This window comes from Eutrigla gurnardus, assembly GCF_963514095.1.
Source record: "Eutrigla gurnardus genome assembly, chromosome: 16".
Taxonomy (NCBI): Eukaryota; Metazoa; Chordata; class Actinopteri; order Perciformes; family Triglidae; genus Eutrigla; species Eutrigla gurnardus.
Window position 1 is genome coordinate 12,938,745 of NC_139927.1, and position 13,652 is coordinate 12,952,396.

Here is a 13,652-nt window from a genome sequence, read left to right on the forward strand (position 1 = left end):
TATGGACTACCTGTCAACATGGACCTACTGGTAAGGCACAGACTTGTAAACTAGTCTTTTTTAATAAACTCCGGGTTCGCTAACTACGTTGTTGGTGCTTAGTTTTATGTGTAAGGACCCTTATCATGCTACTGAAGAGGTTTGGTGCTATTTTGAGCAATATTAGTGGTTAGAATATGCCGTTGTGGATGCGTTAGGCGTATCGCCCCAATCTAATCAGTGTTAGCGCTATGGGGCTGTTAGCGTCTTTCGAGGCTTTCTCGATACATGGGTGATCATCGGAAAAAAATGTCTGGATGGCTTATTTGATGTTTTTTCATGGCGAAAAAGACTATGGGGTCCATTTTCGCCGGTCTTACACTTTAATGTGTATAACTGAATGAAACAGTTGATTGATCTATTCTTCTTTCAGCTCCACAGCATGGCACTGGGGTGTAATGGTTAGCAACGCTGCCTACGGTGCAGGCGATAGGGGTTTAACTCCTGTGATTCACACTTAACAATTTTCATATAGGTGTTAATACCCCCAGGCACAAAAAGAAAGTGGCTTCAGCTGAAAATTAAGCATAAGAATATTGCACAAATACGTAGACTAAGGCATATGATTTTAATCATATTTCACATATTACACAGTAAATATAAGTGGCTATTTCAACAAAGAAATGTCCTTTTTCAGAAAACTCCCGTTTGCAAAAAATCTAAAGAGCTCTGCAAAGAATCTGGATTATGTCCACGATATGAAATGTTTAAAATGTCGGAGAATATTGTTTAGATATGCGATTGGTAGGAAAAACGGTAATTTCAAAGTTATCAAAATCCCCTCCTGACGTAAAGCTGCTAGAATCATTTATTCCCATATTGATTAGGTTGAAGAGGAAAGGACTTTAGTATTGAACGTTTTCACAATATTCTAATTTTCTGAGATACTGAATTTGGGATTTTCATTAGCTATCAGTTATAATTATCAAAATTAAAATAAATAAACACTTGGAATACATCAGTCTGTATGCAATGCATCTATATAATATAAGTCTCACTTTTATAGATCATTTTAAATATTGACATAAAACACACCTTTCTCCATCCAAGTTCTTCATGAATAAGTAGGGGGATCTCTTCTACTTCCATTTCATCCACGACCAGGAACACATATGCGATTTCTTCAGCCATGGCCATAAGAGTGTGTTGTGAAAACCTTTCTACAGAGAGCATCTAACAGGAAGTGTTGATTTCACTTTAGGATACTTTTGATATCAAGTTTTGCTGTTAAGCTTTGCTAGAGTTTCTATCTCCATCTCATGTCGAGGGATTCCCAGCTCTCCATATAAGCAAGAGGACACACACCAGCATGGAGTTATATATATGAAAGTATTAACTCACAAACATCCAATATCTTTTCTGCTAGAATAACATGTTGTAGTTTACATGTTGCATCTTATACATTTCCACAAATACAAGTTGAAGTAGTGTGAAAGAAAGAAAAAAGTAGTTCTTGAAAACAACACAGATACATTGTGTAGCTTAGTCTGGAACATCATTCAGTACAACATACTGCCATTTCACACAGTGTACAGATTAAGTGTTTTGAGTAAATTGCAAAAAAAAAAAAAGGAAAGAATTAGCCAAATTTCATCCGATGGTCATTCTGTTGAAGTCTCAAACAGGCAACTCTGGTCAAATGCTATGCTTGTATTATGGTCAGGTGATTATTAACTTCACTGAAGTTGCAATAAAAGAAAGGAAACATGCACAACTCTAACATTGTCCCTTTGTACATCAGAGGAGGGGTGGATGACATCTTTACTGGGCTCTTTACAAAACGGTGAGAAAAGGACAGAATGACAGATGGATTATTATCTTCAAAAAGGGAATATTTCAGACCATCTAGGATATCACTGTAGACCTTTTTTATACAGCCCTCTAATGATAATACATTAAATGTGTCGTACACTCATTTTTCACACACATTTTTACCAATCTACAATGTTATGAAAAACCTGCTATGTACAATGCAATGGGCAGTTATCAAACAATCTGTATGGTTTGACATTTTCTATAATAAACAAAGACTATAAAATGAAAAATATATTCAGTGTTGCTGCAGGGAAGTTGAGTCATTTGGCCCCCAATGTTTCCCTCAGTTTACAACTAATACTGTTGTAATTATCAGTGTATGTGTGGCCTTACATGGATGACATCACAAGCTGCAAAACATCTGGCCAATATTTGCACGAAAACAATAAAAGAAAAGAACAACAATTGATGCATATCTTTTGAATCCTTTCATTGCATTAAAGGTAGTCATTGCGAGTGCAATTACAACCAAAAACAAACCCTAAGAAAAGGCGGTGAAATAGCACAATTGAACATGGGACACCACTCCACTGTGTGTGTGTGTGTGTGTGTGTGTGTGTGTGTGTGTGTGTGTGTGTTTGTGTGTGTGTGTGTGTCGTTTTCGCAATGCACTGAGCATCCTCTTGTGGTCAAAATCTTACACTACATCACATGCATACAATGGTAGAAAGGCTATGGGTGCAAAGGTGCCGACACCCACCTAAAGGAAAACACTAAAGAGGTGGATGGAGGCCAAATTACACAAATCACATTGTTGCTATGCAACGCGCACAGCCCTGTGATCAACATATGAGACAGCGCTTGGAAAATTATGCAAACACTGAAAAGTTTCAAGTCAGTGGCGGCAGACAAGTCCTAGTGATTCACCAGGATCAGGACTCTTTACGAATTATGTTAGAAAAGTTGATCAAATCTCATCTCTTTGCATTGACTCTCCTCAACTGTATGTCAAAAACCGAATTTGGAGTGGACAGGGGTTTCCTTTTAGTTTCATCAAAGACGCACTGAGCTGACAATCTACCTACTGTTGGTTATGCCACCACACACTTTTTGCACTGTGTGGCAAAATGTTTGTTTTTGTCCTCGAGACGGCTCTCAAAAGGCCCGCGAGCGTTTTTGGCAAGTGAAACAGAGAAACGGAGCTGCTTTTCAACACGGCAGCTCAACATTCCTCTTTGTTTCACCCAACGACAAAAGGAGACACATTTTGCTCAGAGCGTGCAAATTGTCTGGTGTTAACAGACTTAGATCTGATTTAAATTGTTTCTCTAACACCAGCAGCCTTTGCCTTGGTCACCCGTCGTGCCGTCACAGAGTCCCTCCTCTTCCTCCAGAGCAGCGAGATTGATCTCGTCATTAACAGACATCCGGAGGAGATCCAGGTCCTTCTTATTGGCTGCCAGCACCTGTTCAGCCAATCGTGTGAATGTCTTGGGGGGGGGGGGGGGGGGGGAGCACAGCCACAGGATAAGACGAGAGAGATAACATGCACTGTCCTTTTACAACTTAAGGCTTCACAGCTCAATAGTTCAAGCACCGGTCTGGTAAAGGGTTGCCAGTTCAATTCTCTCTGCGGCCTGAGTCCTTTCATTTCATTGTCTCAGTGCAGCTAAGCTGAATCTAATCAAGTCATTTCCTCCTATTATAAAATCACTGCACTGCTTTGACTGTGTTACTACTCTGTACGTGGTTATAAGATATCATGAGTTCAGATCAACTCACCTCTGTTATATTTTGGTTGGTGAAGGCACTTGTCTCAAAGAAGTCCATTCCGTAGGCGTTGGCCAGCTGCAACACAGATAACATTTTTACTTTGCAGAATAAAAAAAGTTTGTTTTGTTTCTTTTGGAATTAGAAGCTCGGACAACTGGCTGTTTTCTTTTCTGGTGCAGTGTGATCTCCTATCTGTCAGGTTTTAATGGAAAATGTGAGGCAGCAGGAGGTGAAGCGTTAGTCAGACTTTGTCTGAGGTTGACTCTGTGCGTCAGAGACACAGACCGGATAACGTGTTAATATAACGTGTTAAATAGTGCGCGTCTGAGATGATGGAGGACTTCATTTGGATGTTTGCATGGAGCGAGGGACGCCGTTAACTCCTGTTCCCAATCTTTACATTTACATTTCGGCATTAAGCAGCCGACGCTTTTGTCCAAAGTGACTTACAATGAGTAGATTTGTCGAAAGAAAGAAACCACAACCTATCATTGCCGATAAAGTGAGAGCGAAAAAATAGAAACAAGTGTTAGGTCCTCATCTGAGTAAAGTCAGTCTTAATGCTGAAATAAACCAAGTGCCTGTCAAAGTGGTGTCAATCTCTTCCACAAACTTCTTTCATTGAACTGTGACTCTGATTTCTTACAGAACTCAAACTGAGCCTGATGTCTCTGAGCTTTTGTTGAACTAATACAACTCAAAGAGAACCAGCATCATAACGATGCATTTTAGAACATTATTTTATAAAACCATGCCGAAGGTCTAATAATCCATTGTGTAATACAGTAGTTACAACACAAAGCCAGTGATTCACCCACCTTGATACCTTGCTCTGTAGCCACCTGCCTCTTGTCAACGTCATCGCACTTGTTCCCTACAAGGATCTTCCGGACCTTCTCCGGAGCGTACTGCAGGGGTGAATAAAATAAAACAAAGGTAAAGAGATAGGGTGAGAGAGAGAGAGAGAGATCTCAAATGTCAAGACAATGCAGAGGAGGGGAAACGCATCACTCAGGAAATGAGACCTAGATTAAAAGAAAGTGGGAAGCACGCCAAGATCAACAGAGTGTATATTCACCAGACTCAGAGGAAATTAGGTCCATCATGGCTAAATTAATAGAATAAAATCATCTGGGAAATGACATGAGGAAGAAGAGCAGATGAGATTGCTCTCTGATGCCGATAGAAAAATGTGACTGCATGAAGAAAAACAACAACAACAAAAATTGTCCTTCCATATCTATGATGACACATTTAAAAATATGATGACAGGTATTTGATAAAGAAGATGTAACTTAATAAAAGAAGCATTTTTAGCATGCCATGTCAGGCAGCTGTTAGTAGTTTTGCCCGTTTCTACTGCCTGTTGATCTGAAATCCCCAATCTTTGAGACTCACCTCATCCACATCACTGGCCCACTTCATGATGTGTTGGAAGGACCGCTCACTGGTGATGTCGTACACCAGGAAGATTCCCTGAAAAGAGATGTTTCAAGGATTTCAAAAGAACAATGCATTTTCAAAGCAGTACATTAAAACCAATACAATAATTTTACAATTATTTTACAAACCAGGAACAGGATGCAAGTTCCATTGCAAGATTCTGGTAAATGGACAATTTTATTTTTTACACAACAATGTCAGAGTGCCGGTGATTGTGTTGGGCCACGGAGGGCTACTCACAACACCACACCTATACCACTGCTAAGCGCCTAAACGGTTCATCAGAGGAAGAGTATGAGATGAATTTCACTTTGTTATGCTACTCTGTCGTAATAACAGTTTTGTGTTAAATCACTTGCAGCAGAAGACTCATGTGAGTTGAGGTGGGATACCTGTGCTCGTCTGTAGTACTGCTTAGTGATGGTCTGGTATCTTTCTTGGCCTGCAGTATCCCTGGAAAGGCAAAACACATGAACACGAACAGTCACAGATATATTCGTGAGATTGTAATATGACCACATGATCAGGGCACCAGGATTTTTATTGAAATATATATATATATATATATATATATATATATATATATATATACATAATATATAACAATAACAAGTCATTAAAAATCTATTATTTCGATTTTCTTGTCCCTGTTTAGTGTACAACACGTATCTCTAATAAAATCTAAACTTTTCATTTTTTAAGTTGAAGTGCATTGTTTATTCGTGCTAGCAGCGGGGCTTCAGGAATAGAACTGTTGTCTTTGCTTCCGACTGAAATATCTCGACAGCTATTTGTTTGTTGGTTTGGAAGAAAACCAGATCTCCCTGATTAAAACACAAATGAAATAACCATTTCAGAATTTAAAGATACATTTTGAAATTGTATTGGTCTGGATAACCCGGATTAAACTTGCATCAATTTATGTCTATATTTTTTCATTCAATCAATTAAATGTGTAATTAATTCATTTGGTTTTGTGTATTTGTTTAAAGCCAAATTAAGAAATTACAGGCATAATCAGCTTTCAGGTGAACTTTCAGGATGAACCTTATATGAACCTTTACAGGTGAACTTAATTTGACCTTCTCTAAACTTCTGAAACCAACTTTTTTGAATGTTTCAGTACTTTTTGCAGAACTTGCTGTTCTCTAACACGGAGCCGAACGGCAAAATTCAGGTGTTTGATCCATAAATGCACCAATCAATGTCCTGGTTCAATGAGAATTGGTATTTAAACAGTCATCATGCTGTTCACAAAGTGGACGTCCTTTGGTCACATGACAAGTGATTAAGACATTGACATGTTTTGTTGTGGTTTACCCACCACTGTTGCTGGTTTTTGTTTCAATACATTGATTGAGATGAAGAAATCACCGTTGCATGCTTCTACTTAAATGCCCTACTTTCATGATATAATATCACTGTAATGTGAACTCTTTACATTTTTCATAAATTTCACCCGAAAGCCAAATATCCCTAACTTTTTGTGAGTGAGTAGAGTATATTGGTGTGGGAAAACCCAATTTAAAGAATTAATAATCTCTATAATAATGCTTCGTTCCCATCGGCTTCAGCTGTACTTTGTGTTTCAGTTTTGACCAGCAAATGTTAACATGGTAAAAGGCTAAACTAAAAGTGACCTACTAAATATCGATATGTATGCATTGTCAGTGTATTGGCTCACATATGAGTATGGACTCAGACTCAGTCACTAGTACCGATACCAATATCCGTGCATAGCTAATCCATTAATTACGTTGAAGAAAATCTGATGGCGGCAGTTTATATAAGCTAGAAGAAGCTATTAGCAGCTCTGTGACGGGACACAAACTCCAGTCTCCAGTGTGAAAGTACTACTATTTAATTAAATTAGCCTAAAATGATTAGAATCTATCAATGTGAAAGTCATCGTGGAACCTAAAATTCCTCCTGGTAGCAAAAACTCAACAAATACAAAAAGAACGACATGGGACATGACCTCCGTGTTGGTTCTGGTAGCTACAGCCATGAACATGATCATGCTAGTGATAGCATTATATGATGAATAATAGTCCGTCTGACAGAGCTACTGTTGTAATGTGTAATATCAAATAACATTTTGTTAATCTCCTGACAAGGCTTTCCACCACGGCGCCACATGTCACTATCTTACCATATCTGTATCCGTACTTTGATACCATCTATTACTAGTGTCTTCATTTTGAAGTCCACTCCTGTAAGAGAGAAAAGATATGGTTAGGAAATATTCCATCCACGAGGAGCACTGAACGTATTCAAACTAAATCTTCAAGGCTTTCCACTCAGTAATTGACTGGAATCAATTAACCAGTGTCTTTTATAGACAGAGGTTCTCCAGTGTCTGCTGCGTCTTTGTAACATCATAGAGAGCGTTAACTCAACAAGAGCCACGTCGTCCCTGTGTAATCCGCCTGTTAGAAGATTGGGCTAATGATCCGGCGAGCTGAGACCTCGTTTAGTTCAGTCCTCTGCATCAATCACAGGGGAGGTGAAACAGGGGAGAAGGGCAAGACGGTAGCTGAGCCCTGCATAAATAACACCACAGAGGAAGAGATGAGGGAAAAGAAACAACAGCAAAAAGCAAGCTGTATATTGATTAAGTCCTCAGAAATGTATTTTGTCAACCTTGAACACTTCTTTCTCGGACACAACATAGAATTACTTTTTTCCACAGGTTTTTTGGAAATACCGAAGACACAAATTCCTGCAGCACAACGCCACCTTTTGGTGTGGTTGGTTAACTGAAGGGTTCAGACAGCTTATCTTCGTCCACTGCATGAAGGAAAATCTTAAGTGTAGCTTTTAACAAAGAGCAGCAAATTTAGTTTTTAAAAGCATCATGTTGCTGAAAATGATGGAGCCAATTGGTCAAATATCTGTCCATACCCATGTCATGACCTCGTTGTCCTGTGCAGGGGCTAATACTACCAACCACAATGATGACAGACAGTAGCAATAATAAACATATTGGTAAATAGCAGAATCTAATTTGTAACATTTAAATCTGAGTTTGAGCATTAACTCTGCCTCTACTAAATTCTTAATATCTTGTCTCTTCTCCGCGACCGTCTCCTCAGACTAATGCATCCAAGTGGTTAAAAAGCAAACCCACAGGCGTCTATAGACAATGCTAATCCCCGAGAAATCAATTAACAGTTCTTCCCAATTAACCCGCCTCTTAGACCCCATGTGTCACAGCCGGCATCGCGCTCTGAGAAAGAGCCACTGAGTCCAATCAATTGACGCAACTGGAAGGACTGCTGTTGGTGGTTTTTATAGCTGCCTGTCTGCAGGGTTTTGCAGTCCAAGAGACAGCTGACAGAAAGCCTGGCTGATTTTTTTGTTTGTTTTTAAGTTTAGTATTAAACAAGGGAAGACTCCACGGAGGCTGGAGTCGCTGCACTCATTTAAGTCGCCTTTGACTACAGAGCATTCAGACAGAAGTGAAAGGTCAGCATAACAATCAGCGGCTTCCTTTGCCAGAGGCTTGAGAGGAGATCGTGAAAAAGAGGCTGCTTTCCTGCATCACTGTACAGCTGCTTTAGCAGTGTGTAAATCTCCAGTCAGAAGTCATCCATGCAAATAATAATAATTGAAATATTAAGTGAAGATATGGAGCAATGGATTCTTCCTCTGTACAGTGGATTTTTTAAGTAATAGGGGTAGACCAGATCTGGAAACTTATGAAATGAATCAAGATGACATTTCAGAGGCAATTAATATGAGGGAAAATCAAATGCAGCAGTAAGTATCTTTTGATTTATATCTACAGAAAACAAAAAATGATTCAGCCCACACTGTCTGCTTCCAGCTGTTCAACAAATAAGTTGTATGGGCACCCATCTGATAGCCCTGTATTTTTTTTTTTATAACAACAGGCGAGCAAAATGAGGCTGCTTTATAGAACCAGGTGTACTTCACATCAGAAGCCAGTTGGAGCTAGATGCAGTAAGGTTGCTGATCTGCCTGCTGCTCTGCCATGTCCACTCAGCTGCGGTCCAAATGTGCTTACTTCCATTCACTAGTTACCAAAATCCAAGACGGTGGCGGCTAAAATGCAGAACACAAGGCTTCAAAATCACAAACCTTATAACCAGTCTATGGTTATGATGCCACCAATCAGGTGTCTGCAAGGTGACAAACTCCACTGTAGTCTTGAAAATGTAAACTGACACTGAAAACCTGAAACCACATTTGACTTAACTGCACTTTCACTGCTACCAAACCTTACATCTCACATAGACTGAATGCCCCAGAAGTTCCAAGTGCCAATGTTTAAAAATAATTGAGCGGTTATGGCTTGAAAAGGTGTTAAATCACGAAGGTTTGAAAGCTTGAAAAAGAAAAGGAATTCATCCCTGTTGTCTTCAACTGTAACAATGGAGACAGACAAGCACAATGTGTGAGGAGAGAAGCAGCAGTTAATTTAACATGACAGCCTTTCACAATCAGCAGTGTGAACGCCATGTAAAAACTAATGGGTACACACCCAAAATTAACTTGACGAATTACAAGGATGACTTGTGTTTGACTGTGCAAGACGGATTAGCCGGTGTCAGCGTGCTGTAGGTGATGGCGACGGGCTCATCAATGGTTGGCCGGATGGATGCTAATTGGGGAATAGGTCTGTCATCAGTGACTATGGTAACTGTTGCCGTCTGGATGGTGCAGCCGGACGAAGGACAGACCTTTTAGTTTTCAAAGCCTAAACTTGTGATCAATCTGGACTGAACAAATAAGCCTTGTATGAAATTAAACATTTATAATGTAAACTCAGACGTTATTTCATACCAGAGCCAGTGTTACGCAGCACTCAGTCGATAGACTTTATATGAGAAAAGGACAGTGGAAAATGTGGACAAAGCTGTGGTTGAGACCTGTCAATCCCAGGGTAGCCCCGCCCTAAAGCACACCCTGCTTTATGGTCTATCTGACTCTAAATGGACCATCATTTACGAAATGAACATGCTGTATTGAAGAAGACTTGAAACTAGAGATTGAGATCATAAACTCAGGTTTACAATGTTTACTGAGGAAATAAATGAAGTAGTGAAATTTCCTCATGGAATTCCATGCAATCAGACTTCTTTTTGAAACCAGAGGAGTCACCCCCTGGTGGCTTTTTGAAAGAATGCAAGATTAAGGCACTTTAACCTTGGCTTCACTTCTCAGACCCGGAGGTCACCGTCTGATTCATTCAAGTGCATAATGTGATTCAGACTTCTTCCCGAAGGATCACGTCAAGTGAAAACTGGTTTATCTTTAGGTGAAATTTTAAGACGTTTTGGGGGGGGACAAAAATGCCAAACATATACAGTAAATGTTACAGAGAGCACTATCCTGAGTCAACCAGTGTTATTTCAGTTTTTTGTTAAGGAATAGACCCATCAGACAATAAATTATTATTATTATTTTATTATTATTATTTTATCCTATTGATATTGGTCTTGGTCATGACCTTAAGTGTAAGATTTAGTCAGGCTACAACTATAACTTGCATATCAGAGAAGTAAGAGCACAGCTAATGTTCAGGGAAAGCCACCAGTGATTCCTCTGCTCTTTAGGAGATCTGTGGCGGCTCGCCGTGTCCCAGTGCCTGGCCCTTTGGACTAACAAGCACGTCAAGCGGCAGCAGCTGAGTTTCTGACCAGACTGCGTCCATAAGACTGGGATCACTACCAGGAGGACGGCTGCTTATTGAGCTATGATATAGGGCAGGGGCTGGGATCATACTTCATAGGTGTTGTGACAGCCGGGAGCTCTGAAGAGTCCGTTACGAGACCGCCGAGGGAAGGGTGAGGAATATTTAACTTAGCAGTGTGACTGAAGACCATTAATAAATCATCTCTACAGCTGCTCTTTGCCAGAGAAATGTGCCCTCTCTGGCCCAGACGGAAGTCTTATGAGGAGCAGAGTAACCTGTTAAAATAAAATGTGATACCTGGATGAGTGAAGGTGTATTAGTCCTTCAGGTATAATCAAGGCTGTGTTAAATATGAACCCAAATGAGCATAATGTTGCATTCTCAAAATGTCAGAATATAGACCAGGGAATAACTATGCAGTTTTGTTCTGTGGCTGTTCATAGTTTGAGCAAAGCTCCTTTCATTCAAATTAAGCAAACTACCATAATATTTCAAACAATACTGTGCTTCCGACTGCAGTGCTAGACCTGTTCCTTCTACCTTCCATAAAGAAAAAGTTCCGCTCCATCTGGTCTGAACTGAACATTCTCATGATTGAGAGGGAGCAGATCCCTGCGGCCAGTTTCCAAAATCTGAATACAAAAGTGAAGGCTGTTATAGCAGCACATGAATGTCCACAGCAAAAAAATTGGGAGAGAATGGTATGTGACCAACCATGAGGGTTGGGAAATTATTTATTGATCCTCTGCAGGAGGGATCTGATGGTGGTTACTCTTGATCCGTCTGTCTTGTAGGACTTTGTTGGGCTTGTTGAAGAGGTGTAGAGCAGTTTATTGAAGAGTAGAGAGTTATTGCATGCCAATGAAAGACCTCCCAGCATGGCTTATAGATGCAGTCTGCTGGTGACAACCATCCACCGCCTGTGTTGACACAACAACTTGATCTCTAAGCCGTAGCTATGACTACTTATGCGGCAACAAAAGTATTGCAGTTAAATATCACTCCAGTCTTATCAGACCTCATGAGCCTATATTATTATACTATATTAAAAGCATCTGTGCAAACACATCAGTGGCTCAAAAATGTTAATATATTAAGGTAAAATTAACAATTAATGGTGAAACTGTATTCTTGCAGTCTTTTTCTGTTAGACATTTTCAAGTGCTGTCTGTCTGCACATCCTAGCCCATCCACCAACTTCATGATTTAGTGTCTGAACAACAACATATCCTCTTATCTTGTCAACAAAAAGTGAGCTTTCCTGACGTTAACTTCACACGGACATCTGTATTTCGTCTTCTCTGTATCATGGCCAATTACTACAATGTCAGAGGAGTACTTGCACAAGGAATAGGAGCTTACTGGGAGAAAATATCACCGTTAACTGAACACACCAACAACAACAAAGGAAGAGATAAGACACACAACCATGCTAACTGCAATCCTTATTTCCCTCGGCTCAGTAAACACAGTAATGCACCCGTCATGCTCTGGAGGTAGATATACTGCACAGCCAATATAAACTATGAGGAAAGAAGCTGGTTCAGCTTTGCTGAGTCAATAGTCGTCAAACCGGGACTAAAGGTAGGAATAGATGCTGTTTGCTCTATATACTCTGAATAAAAGGAGGAGGGGCAGCAGTTGTTTCCCCCTTTTAAAGCGACCACAATCATTTACCACGTCTCAAGCTAGGCTAGAACCGTCAAATGTTTTTGCCTGGAAACTGACTTAATAAATTATAATAATAATTAAATTAGTCACTGATTAATTTTGTGTTGAACCAAGAAAAATGATTTGGCTTGAAGGAATTGAGACTGGTTCAGGGGGTTCTCAAAATGTCAGAAACAAACATCATGACTTTGTCTGTTTCTCATAATGCGTAGAGTGAAACTGAGCATGAGAGGTATGCGTATTAATTCTGCTAACTTACAGTTAATAAGTACTGAAATCATTCAGTATGATCAGGAGCCAAAGACAAGGGAGTCCCAGGAGCCTGGTTGATGCCAGATGTAAATATTCCCAAATAGAAAAGTATGCCTTTGCTATTCCTTTGTACATGGCCTTGCTTTCACCGCTGGCAGTGCCAAGTGCTGATAGTTGGTATACTCGTCTACATGGTGATCATCCCCGCCAGGGCTCCCCCAGCCAGTGCAGTTATGCCAATTTTATAGTTAACACTCCCTATATTCCGGTTGAATACACGACTCTAATTAAATCCTCTTAAAATCCCTCATCAAATCTTATTATGTGCAATTTAAATAGGAAATCAAATGGCCACAAAGAGAGGCCGATGCGCAAACGGCATCAGCGGAAAACCGAGCGTGCAAATCAGTTGGGATTGTTAATTAACGCATGTGGTAAATGAAAATTGGAGCAATGACTCCTGGGGGCGGCGCAGAGTCTTACCGATGGTGGAGATGTGAGACGGGTGAAATTCGTTGTCCGTGAATCTGCATAACAAACACGTTTTCCCAACCCCAGAATCTCCGAGGAGCAGGAGTCGGAACAGCACATCGTACTGCTTGGCCATGGTGGTGGACGTAGTGTTGAATTTTTTTCAAATAAAAATGAAGCCCCGGTCAGCTAACTCGGCGATGGGTGAGCGAGTCCTCCCCTCCTGCGTCTCATGTCTGCTCAAATGGTCGACATGGCTCCGGCTATACGCTTCTTTTTTCTTTTTTTTTTTTTCACTGACGCCGGGTCGGTGGGTGACAAAACAGGGATGCTCCAGCTTCCCGAGCAGCCTCCAGCTTCTAGTGGGTGCGGTGGACTGCCGAGTAACACTCGATTAGAAAAAGGGCAACTTCCGGTGGTGCTTTTCATCATAAAAGCCTTGATTAGATGACGAATTGGATGAATGTTTTTGAGCAAATACAGTAATATCACAACTGCTGGTAATAAAACAAAAGCATTAATACTACATTTCCCACTGGGCTTCTCCAGGGACCTCACCGCAACCGGTGACACTTACTGGCTAGTC

At 40.3% G+C, this 13,652-nt stretch overlaps 1 protein-coding gene across 1 annotated transcript; it reads right to left on the reverse strand.

The window, feature by feature from the left end:
- Positions 1-479: 479 nt before the first annotated feature.
- rab15 (RAB15, member RAS oncogene family) lies at positions 480-13,373 on the reverse strand. Its single transcript, XM_084030521.1, has 7 exons — positions 13,079-13,373; positions 7,163-7,223; positions 5,403-5,463; positions 4,966-5,043; positions 4,386-4,475; positions 3,577-3,642; positions 480-3,284 (listed from the first exon to the last, which is right to left on the reverse strand). Exons 1-7 carry the CDS (start codon positions 13,200-13,202, stop codon positions 3,123-3,125), a joined length of 642 nt encoding a protein of 213 aa, XP_083886647.1. The 5' UTR covers positions 13,203-13,373; the 3' UTR covers positions 480-3,122.
- Between the last annotated feature and the right edge of the window lie 279 nt (positions 13,374-13,652).

Bases quoted from the DNA above. Each gene is read 5' to 3' on its own strand.
- rab15 (XM_084030521.1), bottom strand. From the start codon at position 13,202: ATGGCCAAGCAGTACGATGTGCTGTTCCGACTCCTGCTCCTCGGAGAT. The intron at 7,224-13,078 runs GTAAGACTCTGC...TCTCTCTTACAG, and splicing joins GTCTCACATCTCCACCATCG to GAGTGGACTTCAAAATGAAG. The intron at 4,476-4,965 runs GTGAGTCTCAAA...TCACCCCTGCAG, and splicing joins GGGCCAGTGATGTGGATGAG to TACGCTCCGGAGAAGGTCCG.